Here is a 16828-nt window from a genome sequence, read left to right on the forward strand (position 1 = left end):
ACATCATAAAAACAGACTTCAAAATATATTGAAATGCAAAAACCATTAAAAACATATTAAAACAAAACATCTTTAAAACCATTTTTTAAAAAGCTTTTAAAACATTTTTTAAAAGAAGGTTTTAAAGTATATTAAAAAGCAATTCCGACACAGATACAGACTGGGTAGATTCCCTTGATGCTTCTAGACTGTTGCTATTTTCAGCTGAGATTCAATCACATGCCAGCAAATTCAGGTTGTACAATTACAATTTACTGTGAGGTCCTGCACAACAAACCTGCTTCCCCCAAAAGACTGAACTTCTTGCAATAAGTAAAGTGATGAAAAAAAATGCACTAGAAAGTGTAGAACATTTGCTTTGATGCAACATAGCCTAACTCCTCCCCAAACAAATCAGGATGAATGTGCACTAAATAGCCAATGTTGTCTAACCTCCTTGCAAACAAATCAGGATGAATGCTCAGTTCTCTGGAAGTGGCATCCTCCCTCCATAGTCCCCTTGTACCTTCATGGTATATTGAACGGTCTGAAAAGGGCCATCCTCTTATGAATATAACAGGGCGGTTGAAAAGTTGTACCTAATCCACACTCAGACACTGTTGCATACTCAAGATCATATCTGATTGCCCCAAAGCCCTTAATTGTTGCTGCTGGTTCCTTAAAACCTTTGGACATGTGGGGAATGTGCTTTAAGTTTTGTTCTACCTTCCACTGCTGTTAAAGGAAGTGCTAGGACAGTGGGAGTGGGAGAGGGTGGGGGCTTCTTTTGCTTTGCTCGGCAGCTGTTAATAATATTGGGAAGGGGCACTGAAGAAGGCACAAGCTTGAAGTCTCTGGAAAGTTGCTGCTGGAATGAACTGTGTTGATGAGATGTATAATATTGCTTGCAACTCTGCTCTGACATTTGATCCTCCAGAGATGGGCATTTTGTATTCCCTTAACACACATTTGTGCCTAAAGATTCACACCTCTCTTGAGGCATGCATCTTAGAGCATTGCTTTCTCATCTCTTGCCGATAGAAATCCTGTCCTCTTTGAAACATGATGAGAAAATGCATTTATTATCATGATAAATGGGCAGCTTGCCTTGAGAGAGAGAGAGAGAGAGAGAGAGAGAGAAAGAGATTCAAAATATCACTTCTTGCTCAAGCTAGGGACGCCAACTGTTACAGCGGGATCCGGACACTCTTGAATTGAGGCCAAGGTGTCTCTTTCACAGCAAGAACCACCAATCATACAGGTTAGGAAAGGCTTTTGGAGCCCTTTTTGAATGATTAGTGAGAGCTGCTGTATCCCTTTCTGTGCTGTTGGTATTACTGAATCTTCCTGGCCAACGAGTGAAGGACCTGTCAGGGGAAGGCAAATAAGATGCTGTTCATATTCTCATTTTTGAGATATGCTGCATTTTTTATTTGGCCTGAAAACTCTTTATTATTTATTTATTTATTGTACTTATATACTGCCCCATAGCCGAAGCTCTCTGGGCGGTTTACAGTAACTAAAAACATTAAAACAAATATACAAATTTAAAAACACATCTTTTAAAAACAATTTAAAACACAATTTTAATTTTTAATTTAAAACACATGCTAAAATGCCTGGGAGATAATATGTCCTCCCCCCCCCCACCTGACATAAAATGCTTCAGGATGCTTGTCTGAGAGTCAGGCCCAGCCCTACCATGAGGCAGAGCGAGGCAGCTGCCTCAGGCGGCAGATGCTAGGAATAGAAAAGTGGCTGTGAGATATCAGAGTTATAGGTATGCCAGGCAACCTGTCCCTGGACCCCCTAAGCCAACCTGCTGCCATTGGTCCCAGTATTGAAAAGAGGTTGAGCTACGAGCCTCCCTACATGGATTTGGGGGGGGGGACCATCTTGTCCTTCACTTCAGGAAGCAAAATGTCTCGGGCCAACCTTGGGGATGGAGATAGAGAGTCCAGGTAATTTTCTTGACTTCATTTGATTGAACAGAGTAAGCTTACAACTAAGTTTCAAAGAGCCATCAGTATTATACCTGAAAGATCATCTTACCCCTTATATATCCAGTCAATCACTGCGTTCTGCAGGTGAGGGCCTCCTGCAGATGCCATCTAATCAAGAGGTCCCGCACAACATAGGAAACGAACCTTCAGTGTGGAGGCACCTACCCTGTGGAATTCCCTCCCCTTAAATATTAGATATCTGTTATCTTTTCGGCATCTACTGAAGATCTTCCTCTTTCAACAAACCTTTTAAATAGAGACCTTATCCCAGTCTGAGTCTGTGTTGGAATTGCTTTTTAAGATGTTTTTAAAGCTTTTTAAAAAATATATTTTTAAAGATTTTTTGTTTTAGTGTATTTTTAAAAATGTTTTGTTTTGGTATATTTTAAACTCTGTTTTTAAGATGTTTTAGAGCAGTCTTTCCCAAGTTTTGGGTCCCCAGATGTTGCTGGACTATAGTTCCCATAATTCGTGACCATTGACCATGATGGCTGGGGCTGATGGGAAATGTAGTCCAGCAACATCTGGGGACCCAAAGGTTGGGGAAGGCTTTTTAGAGTGTTTTTAGTGTTTTGTTTGCCGCCCTGGGCTCCTTCTGGGAGGAAGGGCAGGATATAAATTTAATTAATTGATTAATTGACAGAGTGGCACCTCTTTACCCTGGTCTTTGACATCCTCCGAGTGGCATTTCTGATACCTTTTGTGGGCATGGATGAGTGTGAGCTAAGCAAAAGTCCATTTGCAATGTGAGGTTTTGCCAGTGTTGTCACGGAGGGTTCAGTCTGAACCACAGCTTTGCCCCCAAATCTGTTTTTCAGTCCAGACTTAGTACTGCAAAACATTTTAAGCGCTAACAGGGAAGAATACCTGTGACCAGCTGCAAAGTGTCTTTAGGAAGCACTGCTGGAAAAATTAATCTTTCATTAATAACAGTGCTTGTTTTTTTAAAAATGCCCATTTTGGTTGAAGATGACCATGTTAAGGTTGAAATGGGTTTCTCTGCCTTGACTCTTGTGTCCCTGAAAGCTGACAGTGAACAAAATGCAATGGGTCTTTTATTGTTTTACAAGGATTATCTAATTTAAAAGAACATTACCATTTTGAGGGTTGGCCTCTTCTCTTGCGTCCTTTGATTTTCAGTGTTGCCCCTTCAAAGTGCCTTTGTCCATCCCCCACCCCAACAAACATAGACACATTTGGACGGAGACACTTTTCTGTTATGCGCAATGGCTTCAGCGGTACAAAAGTGAAGCAAAGTTTCTGTGGTACCTTGGACAGTTCCATGCAGATCTCAGGCTGGAGATTTCGTAAAAGGAGAGCTCAGATGTTGCTTCAGCAGCACACCCTCAGCCTGAGCCTCAAAAAGAAGCTGCAGCTCTGTCTCAGATGCCAGCTCCACCTCGTCATTTAAAGGATTCCAACACGAGTCTCACAGAGCAGGGGAGATTGTTTTGATTGCAGTTTCTGAACTAGAGCTCTCTGAGTCAGAGGAGGGCAATGAAATGTTTTTCAGCTGGAAAAGTACCAGCACTCCTGTGCAACAGCTTCTGACTGGTTCTGTACATCTGGGGCTGGCCCCATGGCAGCTCCCTCTTCCAGAATCCCTGTTTTCATTTCCTGAAGAAGGGGAGCCTGACTCCAGTGACAACATGGTTTGGCATGATTTCCAAGGAGGATTGACACCTAGAACCTCTAAATGATAGTGACCACTGGTAGAAATTGGGTGGGATGTGTGGCCTTGGAATGGGTGGAGCAGTCTCTTTGCAATCCATTTCTGTTTTACCTCTGCACCAATCTGCTTTTTTAAAAGAAAATCACATTACTTTGTATGTGTTTTTGCACAGAACAGATGTTGTTGAATACATTTTACCCTAACATATTCATTGTGTACACATTTTATCCTAAAATGCACATTTTTATATGTCCCAACTGGCTGCCCATTTGCTACCGGGCCAGGTTGAAGGTTCTAGTTTTGGTGTACAAATCCCTATACAGCTTGGGACCAGGATACCTGAAAGATGGTCTTATCCCTTATATACCCAGTCGATCACTGTGCTCTGCAGGTGAGGGCCTCCTGCAGATACCATCTTATCAGGAGGTCCGTTCTGTACAATATAGGAAATGGACCTTTAGCATGACGGCACCTACCCTGTGGAATTCCCTCCCCTTAAATATTAGACAGGCACCATCTCTATTATCTTTTCGGCGCCTATTGAAGACCTTCGTCTTTCAACAAGCCTTTTAAGTTGAGACCTTATCCCAGTCTGCATCTGTGTTCGAATTGCTTTTTAATATGTTTTAAACATTTTTTAAAAAACAATGTTTTTAACCTTTTTTAAAAGATGTCTTGAAAGTTTTTTTTAAAAAAAAGGTTTTTAAAGATGTTTTGTTTTAATGTGTTTTAAAGTCTTTATGTTTTATAGTGTTTTTGGTGCTTTAGTTTGCTGCCCTGGGCTTCTGCTGGAGAAAGGGCAGGATATAATAACAATAACAATAACAATAACAACAGCAACAACAACAACAATAATAATAATAATAAAATAAAACTTAAGATATGCATTTAATATGCATTTGGGTAACTGGTAAGCACTCAGTTAGTACCTCCTAAATGGTCTCTAAATGGCCATGTTTGGAGCTTTTTTTTTTTGTTAACTTGAAATGACAGTTCTCTCTCTCTCTCTCTCTCTCTCGTCTCCTCCTGCACAGGGTTTTGTATGTGCCCAGCCATGTCCATCAGGAACATATGGGGTTAACTGCAGCCAGGATTGCCCGTGTCATAATGGAGGGCAGTGTGATCACGTGACGGGGGCATGCCTATGTACAGCCGGTTATATGGGAGACAGGTAGGTATGGCAACAAGTGGAAGGCTTTGTTCTCCTGTGTGTTGAGTGCCAACTGAGGCTTTTTGTGACCAATGAAATGTCCATCAATAAAGCCCCTTCGTTGAAAATGGGGTACTGCAGGCCCAGAGGCCAAATGAGTTCACTTCTTCCCATCCACATGAAGGGGACCTTTTTAATCTAAGCCTAATTTCTGTCTTTGGGGGGAGCGTGTGTGTGATTTTTGAAGAGAAGAAGATAGAGAAAAATGGAAGGGGTATCAGAGAATTCAGACAAAGCAGAAATAGGAGTGGAAATCGCTGGTGTTGACTTTTTCATCTCATGTCCAGAATGGAAATCAATCCTGAGGATACGATTGGTGTTTGCTGTTGTTTTTGTCTGCAAATGATGTACAATTTATTACATTTCCCCCCACATTTGCATTGCATTTCCTTTGCATTAAAATGAATGGGGTGGGATAATGTAATGACAATGTCACTTATATGATTAATTGCATAAGTTACATAATTTTGCCACAGGTTTTGCTTCAGGTTTCTCTCTCTCTGCTAAAAACCTTGTCTGTGAGTCTCACAGCCTGCGCCACTGACCAACAGACTAATCCTGTAGTTTTTGGCAGAAGATGAACTGCAGTGGAACGGGAACAGTACTGCATGTGATGAATGCAGAGCAGAATGGAAAACGAGTCCTTCCTACGTCCCTAAAAATGGGTACCCAACCCAACATCAGCTTTGTTCCCACCATCTTTTGACTTTGGCCCTGCTCACCATGCAGATGTTGTTTACCCAAACTGGAAGACAAAATTATTAGGAGAGGTCTTCAGTTTTGCTTTCCTTATCACCACCACACCAAAAATACCCCCCACCATTTTCTGTAGACTGCCTGGCCCCATATAGATCCATAAGATTGCTTAGATCATCTGGGGAAATCCTACGTGTGGCACCCCCTACAGAATATCACAGGGTGGTGACCCAAACATAGGCCTTTTCTACAATTGCCCTTGCACTATAGAATGCCCTTCCCTTGGCCGTGAACCACCATCCATCAATTGCTTCAGTTTTCTTGTGAAGATAGATCTTTTTGCCCTTGCTTTCCCTGACCCATATTTGAATTATGCATATGAATCCCCTGAATCTGTTCTGTTTATTTTCATGTGCTTTTATACTGTTGTTTTATTGGTTTTAGGTTGTGTTTTTTGTTTTAATGGATATTGTTTTTATCTGGCACATGGTGTATAGCGCTTAGAGATTTTTGAAATATTAAGTGTTTTAGAAATGCTCTTAAATAAATAAATACTCAAGAACCACATCGCTGTTGCTGAAATTACACACATTTTTTCTAGAGAGTGCTTATCACTTCTCATATTTTTATTGGCAATGCTGCCCCGTTTTTATTATAGTTAGTTTGGCGGGGGGGTTAACGTCTCTTATATAGCATAATGGATTTAATTTAATTTAATTTAGATATTTGCAGCAATAAATTTGAACGGGGAGAGTTCCGTGTTTACAAGATATGCAAATGAAATGCATTTATACCAATTAATCCCCTGAAGAGTAAGAACTGCATTTCACCGTTTCCCACACCCCACTTAGCATTTCTAGGTGGGAGAGTGGAAAGAAGGGCTCACCGGTAGAGCAATTGCTTTGCATGCAGAAGGTCCCAGCTTCAATCCCCGGCATCTCCTGGTAGGGCTGGGAGAGACTCCTGCCTGCAACCGTGGAGAGCCGCAGCCAGTCAGTGTAGACAATACTGAGCTAGATGGACCAATGGTCTGACGCAGTATAAGGCAGCTTCCCATGGCCCTGTGAATGTTAAAGGCACTCGATGGACCTAAACAATACATTTCATTAGACCAGCTGTCCCTGACATCGTGCCTTCCAGATAGCAATTAATTACAACTCCCATTGTCCCGGTCAGCCACGCTGCCTGGGACTGATGGATGTTGGAGTCCAACCAATGTGGAGGGCAGGGCTGTTGTAGACTGACATCACCCTTTCATGAATCAATGGGTGCTTTTTAATATTGTGATGGCTCCATAAAGACCTGAAGCTGTACAAGGTCACCAAGAGTACAGCTAAAATGATCAAGAGCAATGAAGAACCCTTTTTACTTTTTCCCCAAAGGGAGACGTAAGCCCTATTCCTGCTTTCAGAAGAGTACATGAAGGCACAAACTGGGAAGGAAGTACTCCTCTTCACCCCCAGCCTTCCCACACTCAGCAAGCGGAGGTCTTCAGTCTGACCTGATCTGCATACATAGAAGCAGTCATTTGTTGGCCTACTAGAGAATTTACTGGCCAGGTCTTCTGTGGGGATTTCAGCCAGTGTGGTGTAGTGGTTAGAGCATTGGACTGGGGCCTGGGAGACCAGGGTTCAAATCCCCACTCATCCATGAAGATCAGCCTCACCTACCTCACAAGGTTGTTTGTTGTTGTTGTTATGTGCCTTCAAGTCGATTACGACTTATGGCGACCCTTTGAATCAGTGACCTCCAAGAGCATCTGTCATGAACCACCCTGTTCAGAGCTCGTAAGTCAAGTTGTAGTGAGGATAAAATGGGGAGGGAGAGAACCACATACACCATCCTGAGCTCCTTGGAGGAAAAGTGGGCTATAAGTGCAATAATATATAATAAATTTAAGAGCACCACCAACAACAACAGCAACAGCACCTTTTTCTCCATCATTCAAGCAGTCCATGAAACTATGATTGGGAAGATTGCTGTGGAGCTACGTGGACAACGGTGTGGCTCCTTTTTAAGAGGTTACAAAGCGGTGCAAGAGTGGGAGGCTGTGGGATGTTCTGTGGTATAAGGAGCCAAAGGGAACCCGGCTCTTGTACTTTCTGAAGTGAGTATTAGTTTAGGCTAGTAAGTTTTGTTATGTTGTGTCTGTTTGAACCATTCACTGTGTTGAATGTGTTGACCATGTCTAGTCCATTCTGGAGCATTTGGGCTTAAAGGAATTTGTATGCTGCTCTTTTTACATGCACTCCTATATCTTTTAATAAGCTACCTCATATTTCTGGTGTGTATTACTTTGGGGCTTTGGCTCTAAATGCAATCCTTGACCACAATGCTACTGAATACTGATTATTATTCCAGGTTTAATGCTCCAGGGCAAGGAGTGTTCTTGCTCTTGGGAATCTTTGTAATTCTAGTGGGTGCTCTGAGTTCCCCTTACTCAGAGTAGGAAGCCAGATTAAGAGGTGGTGGCAGTCTACTTACCTTGCAGGGTTGGTGTTGGTTGTAACTCAACCCTGGTAAGGAGAGGCACAGGGAGTGTCTGTCTGGGAACAATTGCCCAGGGGGTTGGGGATTGGTATCAGAAGCAAGGACCTGGGGTCTTGAGGTCAAAGACTCTAGGGGGCTTTGACATGGTGGCGAGTGTTTGGGATTTTGAGGTCTGTAGTTCCAAGTAAACACACTGCAGTGCAAAGTGCATTAAAGTCCTTTAAAGAGTAAAGTGAGTACCTATAAAGTGAGACTTCAATACAGACAGATTGTTATTTTGGTGAGTCACGTATGACGACTACTAGGTCAAAAGCTAGTTTACAGACCATGTCTAAGGAGTGAGTTGCAGTCAGAGGATAGTGACCGGGATGACGGCCCTCCATAGTTAGAGGAACTGACTCCAGGTCCTTCAGGGAACGCCAGGTGGTTGAGCTCCGTGGAAACTCCGGAGGAAGGGAGAAGCAGAACCGCAGTGGCAACAGGTGAGACTTGGGAAGAGCTGTGAGATCAGCTGAGAGAAATGCTTGAAATACAGAGAGGGTTCATGGGTTTGCAACTGAGTGCTAGTCGTAATCAGCCCAGACCCTGAGATGCTCTGGAAACAGTTAACAAGAAACTTTTGCCTGTGTTTGTTGCTGGTGGGGATGTTCATGCGTTTTCCCAGGTCTTTGAGCACTCCTATAAAGACCAGAAAATTCCTCGGGGAAGTGGATGAAGCTGTTGAGTGGTCAAGCCAGTGGAGAACTGTTAGAACTGCTGGGAACTTTGTCCCAGGAGGAGGTGGATGATTATCTTCTCTTTATGGTCGGGAGCATTTTGCTTTTAACACAGAGTTTTGCCAGCGCAAGTTTGAGACTGTGCAAAAGTCACTCAAAGAGAGTGATGTGGCATTTTCGGCAAGGACTATCAAAGCCCTGCATTTGTGGCAGGAGGCTGCAGGAATTATGACTCTGGAGGAGTTTACAGACTTATTGGCCAGGGAAAGGTTTTACAAGGGACTCCCTGCGGATTTGGCTGTTACTGTTTGGGACCAAGGACCCAAGACTATTCAGGAAGCTGGTCTACTTTAGGACAAGCTAGCCACCCATTGAGAGCGTGGCAGTGAGAGTCAGCGGTTTTCAACTTTTAAGAAGCTGGGAGCCTTTAAGGATCATCGACCTGAGATGATTGGGGATTGGTATCAGAAGCAAGGACCTGGGGTCGTGAGGTCAAAGACTCCAGGGGGCTTTGACAATCTTGGCTTTCAATTCTGGTTTGGTTTAGGATGGGTTCCTGTTTTCTTTCCTGAAACTGTTTTGAGTTTTCAGCAGAGCTTGGCAAAGTTACTTTTTTTGAACTACAACTCCCATCAGCCCAATCCAGTGGCCTTGCTGGCTGGGGCTGATGGGAGTTGTCGTTCAAAAAAGTAACTTTTCCAAGCTCTGGTTTTCAGTTAATTAGAATAATAGGGCCAACAGCCAATTTCATCTTAGTCCCTGTGGCTCCCTGGGTTTGACGGACTGAAATAAGATTCCTTTCCCCATCCCCCATTCTGAGTGAAATAACATGCTGGTGAATTTTAAATAAATCAGGAAACTGTTCCCATTAATGGGTACTCTTTTATAACAATCCCTATTGGAACTCTTTCCTAATATTCTTCAAAGAAAATATGTATTAGCCTACAGCATACAAACCTGCGGAAGAGGTAATAAAACATGCGTTTTTAGATAAATATTTTTTGGAGGAATAGCTCAGCCTGTGGGAGCTGAATTGTTACTTTTTCTTTTCCCCTTTTTCTGATTAGTGGATGATGCCTCTGCATTTTGAATAACTCAACAAACGCCAAGTTGATAGTGCAATGTAACTTCTCTCCTCCATTGAGATTTATGTGAGCTGAGCACCCAAAGCAAATGCATTGTAGACCCCTATTATTGGAAGCTACAGCTTTGGTACACATTCAGGGTGGGAAATAAGTTTCCAGGCGTCACAAAACTGTATTTTAGCTATGTTTTTCCATCTTGATGCCAAATGGCAAGATTAGAACCTTTTATACAGTGAGTACAATTCCAACCATTTGCTGCCAGTTACAATGAGCAAATTTATTTTCCCTGCTGTTTTGTTATCCATAAGTAATCCATAATGATTTTTAGGAAACTTATGTTCACCCGAGATTTTAAATGCCCATGATTCTTTGGGTGGTGTTTCAATTGTTCCCATTGACCAAAAGTATATTGCTGACAAGAGAATGCGGCTCCTCTTGTGATATCTGTAGAGGGAGGGAGGGGATGTTGTGCCCCTCGAGATGCTTTTGGATTCCAACTCCCATTTACCCCAGCCATCATGGTCAGTGATTAGGGACGATGGGTACCACCATTCCCCACAACATCTGGGGGGCCACAGATTCCTCATCTTCCCTGTAGAAACAACAAATATTGTTTCGTGAATGTAATGTATTTAACAAGGCACCATAATGTTTAATATTTTGTGAAATTATAGCTATTAATTCTATAGCTGGCATGTATATTAACCCAACTCTGTATAATTGTACACTTATTAGAGTTCAATGGCACTTATTATAATGTGGCTCTCCCCAGATAAGAAGGAAGCCGTGTAAAATTGAACAAGAAACATGACGAGGGTATAGTCGCTTGTTGAGTAATTTAATTGAGCAATGCATCTGGCTGTTAATAGTGTTGCAGGCCCATTAGATTGATACGTTGCAAAGTGAGGATGTTTCTGCAGCAAGTTAATTCTTACAGTGAGGATCCTTGTGTTCCAAAGAAGCTGTTATTGGTTTCTCCTTGCTTAAAATTCATTTACAGGGGGTTGCTTGAGCTCCAAATAAATAGACTGGTTAAACTGTTGGCAGAGAGGTGGGGTAGGGGAAAACAGAGAGGGTGGCTAATTATGTAAATGGATTAGATCATCGATGTTTCATTTCTATTTTTTCTTTCCCACTTGCTTTCATCTAGGATGATATAGTAGGGTATTGACTACCCTGTTCATCTTCTTGAATATTTTACATTTCTACTCAAATAGGCAGAGTGCACTTGGGAAGCAAACTCTCCTGACGTCTCAGCATGTTTCCAGGCCTGCTGAAAAGATCTGCAAACTGCTCACAAAAAGGAAGCATCTGTACTTTTAAATAGCAGCGTGGCGGGGAAAATATCTCTTCGTCTTCCATTAGGGCCATAAAGCAGTATGTGCTTTCTAGACAAGGCAAGTAGGGAACTGTCCTGCCTCAACCTTAGCTGGAGCGGCATGTGGCAAACTTTACAGCAAGGAAAATCTCACTCATAAACAGAGGCGGTGGCAATCAATTTACATTATGGTAACATGGGGATTGACAACTTTTATGGGCCCACGGGTACAATTGTGAACTGGGGAAACTGTGGTGGGCACCACGCACGCACCCAACAGAATGCTTCCTCCAAGCCTAATTTCATTGGGGGAGGGGAACCTGTGGGCATATGTGTCCACGGGAACCACATTGGTGACTGCTATGCTGACATAAAATTTTGCCGGTTGTGCTTGTAAAAATGGCTGGTTGAGTTTGCTATGTAATTTGGCACCCAGATGGGAAGCTCAAGTCAACTCGACAATCTAAGTTTGATAGGACATTGTGAAGAAAGTGGTTTCTTAGAGCCAGTCTACATGTTTGGGAAAAGCAGATAGTGCTGCCCTTCTGGGACTGTACCACTTTAGACTAAAGGCATACAGCTCACATATTTATTTATTTTATTTATTTTATTAAATTTTTATATTGCCCCACTAGCATAGCTCTCTGGGCGGTGAACAACAAACAATACAAATATATACAATAAAATCCAATAATACCATACAGCAAAAGTACAGAGAATGAAAGATCTAAAAACAATTACAGCACACCTTAAAACTGAGTTAAGTTAAATTAAAAGCCCTAGAAAAGAGGAAGTTTTTAACCTGGCGCCGAAAAGACAGCAGCGTCGGCGCCAAGCGCACCTCATCAGGGAGACTGTTCCACAGTTCGGGGGCCACCACTGAGAAGGCCCTAGTTCTTGTTACCACCCTCCAAGCTTCTCTGTGGGTCGGAGCTCGGAGGAGGGCCTTCGATGTCGAGCGCAGTGTACGGGCAGGTTCATATTGGGAGAGGCATTCCAACAGGTATTGTGGTCCCGCACCGTATAAGGCTTTATAGGTCAAAACCAGCACTTTGACTCTGGCTCGGAAGCAAATTGGAAGCCAATGCAAGCGGGCCAGAAGAGGTGTTATGTGTTCGGACTGCTTGGTCCTCGTTATCAATCTGGCAGCTGCGTTTTGCACAAGCTGTAGCTTCCGAACTGTCTTCAGAGGCAGCCCTACGTAGAGCGCATTGCAGTAATCCAATCGCGAGGTTACCAGAGCATGTACCACTGATGTGAGGTCCTCCCTGCTCAGATAGGGACGTAGCTGGGCTACCAACCAAAGATGGTAGAACGCATTCCGTGCCACCGAGGCTCCTTGAGCCTCCAGTGACAGGGAAGGATCTAAAAGAACTCCCAGACTACGAAGCCGCTCCTTTAGGGGGAGTGTAACCCCGTCCAGGACAGGGTATATATCCACCGTCTGATCAGAGAAACCGTGTACCAACAGCATCTCAGTCTTGTCTGGATTGAGCCTCAGTTTGTCAGCTCTCATCCAGTCCATTATCGAGGCCAGGCAACGGTTCAGCACATTGACAGCCTCACCTGAAGAAGATGAGAAGGAGAAGGAGAGTTTGAATGTTCCCCCACATTAAAAACAGAAACAAGACCTCCATATGTGTAGAAAACTGGCACATTAGGACTGCTACAGTTCTTGTTCTTGACAAACTGGCTTTCCATAGGCAGGGAGTTTTTGATGCACTTGCTTTTCAGAGTAGTATAAGCCCAGGAGAGCTGTAAACTCTGTGATTTTTCTGAACATAAAGTCCAGCTTTTGCTTAGGTTGGGTCCAAGAGCTAAGCGTAGTATAGTTAAATCAGATAATGGCTAGCAATGCCACTTTTGAGGTTAGGGAAAGATGAGCCCTCATCAGCTGTTGAGTCTGAACTTGAGAGGACAAGAAATATGTGGGGGACCAGGAATGTGCGTGCGGCAGTCCCACCTATGATGCTGCTGCGCATGCTGGCTCCACTCCCTGTGTGTAATTAGGATGAAAGACTAAAGGGGACTTCTAAAGCCTTTTTGGCTGAATGCTCTTAGAAGCCTCCCTCTGATGGGGAACCCTGTGACAGCAAGCAGACTTCTAAGTGAAAGAAGCCCCTTTCAGACCTATCCCAGGAGGTCAAAGAAGAAGTCAGGGCATTTGTTAAGTAACAGGTGTGTGTCCAAATGAACACGCCATCCCAGCTTTTGGACACCCAGCGGACAAAAAAGTACACATAAAATTTAATCAATGAACCAAGAACACAAATTCAGTTTGGAAGCCACTGAAACACTGACTAGAGGTATATAACAATTTAGTGAAATTGAAAAGAAACAGAAGAACATAGTGGCACATTACACAACAATTCTTAGGGCTATTACAAGCCACCAGTCTTTCTGAAATACATCTTAACAAAATCTCTATCCCTGTGCACTGTGATGTCTGGTTCTTTGTATCCTCAGGCACTTTTTTGGTAAGAATTCTGCTACAGCAGGGCGTGGATCATAAGCAGCAGTTTTTAATTTTAATTTGCTTTTTAATTCATGTATTTCCAGGTGGGTGGGTGGGCAGGCTAGTAAGGCCACATTCACAACATACATTTATTCCATAATTAATAATAAATAAATAAATAAACATTGTTCCACATTAAACAGGCATGGCTTCCCCCCCAAAGGATCCTGGGTAAAGGGTGCTGAGAGTTAGGAGACTAACAGAGCTCCAGTGGCCAGAGCTGTTTAATAGTCAGCCCCTCTTCCAAGGGAATTCTGGGAACTGGAGATCTGTGAGGGGACTAACAGTCTCCTAACAGCTCTCAGCACCCTTCACAAACTACACTTCCCAGGATTCTTTGGGAGAAGTCATGGCTGTTTAAAGTGGAATAATAGTGGAATAACTGTATGGTGTGGATGTGGTCAAAGAATTTTGCTACGCTAGTAACTTGTGTCAATGCATTTGCAAGGCTGTATTCACTTCCTGTTTTTTGTTTTTTTTAGTCCCAACCACTTTCACCTCAATCCAAGTGTCGGGGCTTGTACATAGTAGAGAGGCGTCCACATGCAAGCCATTTGAATGGGAAAAACTGGACATCCAGTAACAATTCCTTTAAAAATGCATGGGTAGGAGTGGGCATGCCCGGTGCACCCTGGAGAGTTGGAAGCAGGGCTGGTGTATGTATCCTCAGCTCCTTATACATTTTTTGCCCTCGTGTTCAGGCGGAATAACTGAAGAGGGCTATGGATAGGGATGGAGGAGGAATTTGGTATGGTTTGCACATTTTTCTTTTTTTTCCTTTTTTTTAAAAACCTTTTTATTTATTTTCCATAAGCTGTGTACAGGTAAGTCACTGACATCCAATGCAGGTAAGTCATGCAATGAGCATACAGAGGTAAAAGATGCAACAATGATAATCCAACATCAATATACAGAAAATAACAATAGTAACAAAAATTCCCCCCTCCCCCAGAGTTCACTTGGATAGATTGTGGGAGGGGGACACTGTTAAAATGATCAGCACCTCTTTCTGTTGTGTTTACAGGTAAATATTAGTCATGATCCCAACGTTTAAGAAACTCATCTGACACAGACATGAAGCGTGATGATCCTGAACATGTGTTATAAACAGGTTCTGACATCATTTGCACTTCCCAAAACAATCTGTGAACCAAAACACAGCTATTCTTCAGAATTTGCGCTTCCCCAAATTCTGTGACGCAGTTCTCTAACAAAAGAAATGTGTATATTGGGGGAAAGTATGCCTAAAAATGCATATATTGGCGATAATAACATACAAAAATAATTATATTAGGGGAACTGGCTTGCAAAAATGTGTGTATTAGGCCAAAATTATTAGGAGAAAATGCATGTATAAGTACAGGTGAATTCTCATAAGGACTTTTTAAAAAAAGGTTGCAGAACGATGCTGAAATGTCGCAAATTGAAACTAAGACTGGGCAATAAGATAGAAGAGAAAATGAAATTGATCAGTTTGCCCATTGCCTTGTGAAATCTGATGTAAGTGTATACGGCAATGGACCACGCTGTTTGTTTCAAGGGGAAAACACATTAAATTGCGCCAGCAGCTGCAATAGCACTTTTCCTTTCACATCCACCAATTTCATTGCTGTATCTTTTTCTTTCCCAGCCAAGCATTGCATGTTTAAATCCTTTCTCCCAGATCATCATATTTTGATTCTCCCCAGTGCTGTCTGCGAAACGGCCAACAAAAAGCATCTAACAATCTCCTCTCTGCGTGACAGTTACAGTAAACATTTTAATCAATGGCAGGATTAAATGAATGCTGATTGGGCAACTTCTAGTCCCTGCTACCCATGTGATAAGACTTTGTTAATAATACAGAGTAGTGGTCCTTCATGGCAGATCATTTCAGACAAAGATATGAGCTTCTTGTAGGGTAGAGCAAGTTTCAAAACTCAAGAGGCAGCTTAGGCATGGCTCTTTTCCCTGGGCTTGTGTTGCAGCTTCTCAAGTAGGAGCCTGGCTGCACTGATGTATGAATAAAGGAGTTTGTACTGCCTTTTGTCTAGGTCATTGTTAGTGGCAGAACCAGTGGGGCTGCAACAAAATGTTGTGGCATGAAATGTTCCTCCTCAGTGTCCCATGCTGCCAACCGTGCCTTTTCTACAGTAATCTGTGGCTTTGTTTTTTAATCCTCTGAAAATACATATTTAAAATGTGATAAACTGTTGAGGCCCCTTCAAGAAATGGTAAAATCCAGAGGATTGCTATGTTCCCGTCTGCGCATTCATCTGCATATGTCATTGTGCATAGGAATTTGCAACGATTAAGTTCATTATGCATCACTAGCCTCACCTCAGGCAGCAGGGGGCTCTTGGAGGAGAGCGTCGGCAGATGACCTCACTGTGTGAGCAGGAGCTACTAGTCACGATGGCTTTGTTTTTCCTTCACTATAAGAGGCAATATGCTTCTGCGTAAGAGCCAGTGTGGCCTAGTGGTTAGAGTGTTGGACTACGACCTGGGAGACTGGGGTTCGAATCCCCACACAGCCATGAAGCTCACTGGGTGACCTTGGGCCAGTCACTGCCTCTCAGCCTCAGAAGGAGGCAATGGTAAACCCACTCTGAATACTGCTTACCATGAAAGCCCTATTTATAGGGTCGCCATAAGTTGGGATTGACTTGAAGGCAGTCCGTTCCATTTCATGCTTCTGAGTGAGGAGAGTGCTGCTGGTGCCCTCAGGTCCACCTTGGGGCATCTAGTTGGCCACTGTCAGAACAGGATGCTGGGCTAGACGGGCCTTTGGCTTGATCCAGCAGCAGGGCTCTTTTTCGTGCTCATATGGACAAATATACCTTCAGGTTCCTTCCTTCATGTCCTGTTTGTGAGCTTTCAGGTGCGTCAGGTTGGTGCATCCAGCTAGCCGGCTATGGCTGAAAAACATCGCTGGACCTTCTGCCCTGACCCAGCAAGCCAGTTCTCACATTCTAGTCCTGAGTATATGGAGACGATGCTAGGAACAGACTCCATCCAGAGCAACAAGCTGGCAAGAAATAGCAAGCTTCCTTAAGCCACCGAACACCTAGTCAGTCCATTGGCCCATATCAGTACTATCAGTACTATGCACATTGACCAGTATTGGCTCTCCAGAGTTTCAGACATGGCTCATTCCCAGCCCTA

General features: G+C 43.1%; 1 protein-coding gene across 2 annotated transcripts in view; it reads left to right on the forward strand.

Moving 5' to 3' along the window:
- Positions 1-16828, forward strand: part of MEGF11 (multiple EGF like domains 11) — a 366020-nt gene that overhangs the window by 234496 nt on the left and 114696 nt on the right. For both annotated transcript variants that reach the window (XM_061595615.1, XM_061595614.1), the window contains exon 9: positions 4689-4825. In XM_061595615.1, coding sequence (XP_061451599.1) covers positions 4689-4825 — 137 coding nt within the window. The remainder of the gene's footprint in view (positions 1-4688; positions 4826-16828) is intronic.

The sequence above is a fragment of the Rhineura floridana genome, chromosome 14 (genome assembly GCF_030035675.1).
Source record: "Rhineura floridana isolate rRhiFlo1 chromosome 14, rRhiFlo1.hap2, whole genome shotgun sequence".
Classification (NCBI taxonomy): domain Eukaryota; kingdom Metazoa; phylum Chordata; class Lepidosauria; order Squamata; family Rhineuridae; genus Rhineura; species Rhineura floridana.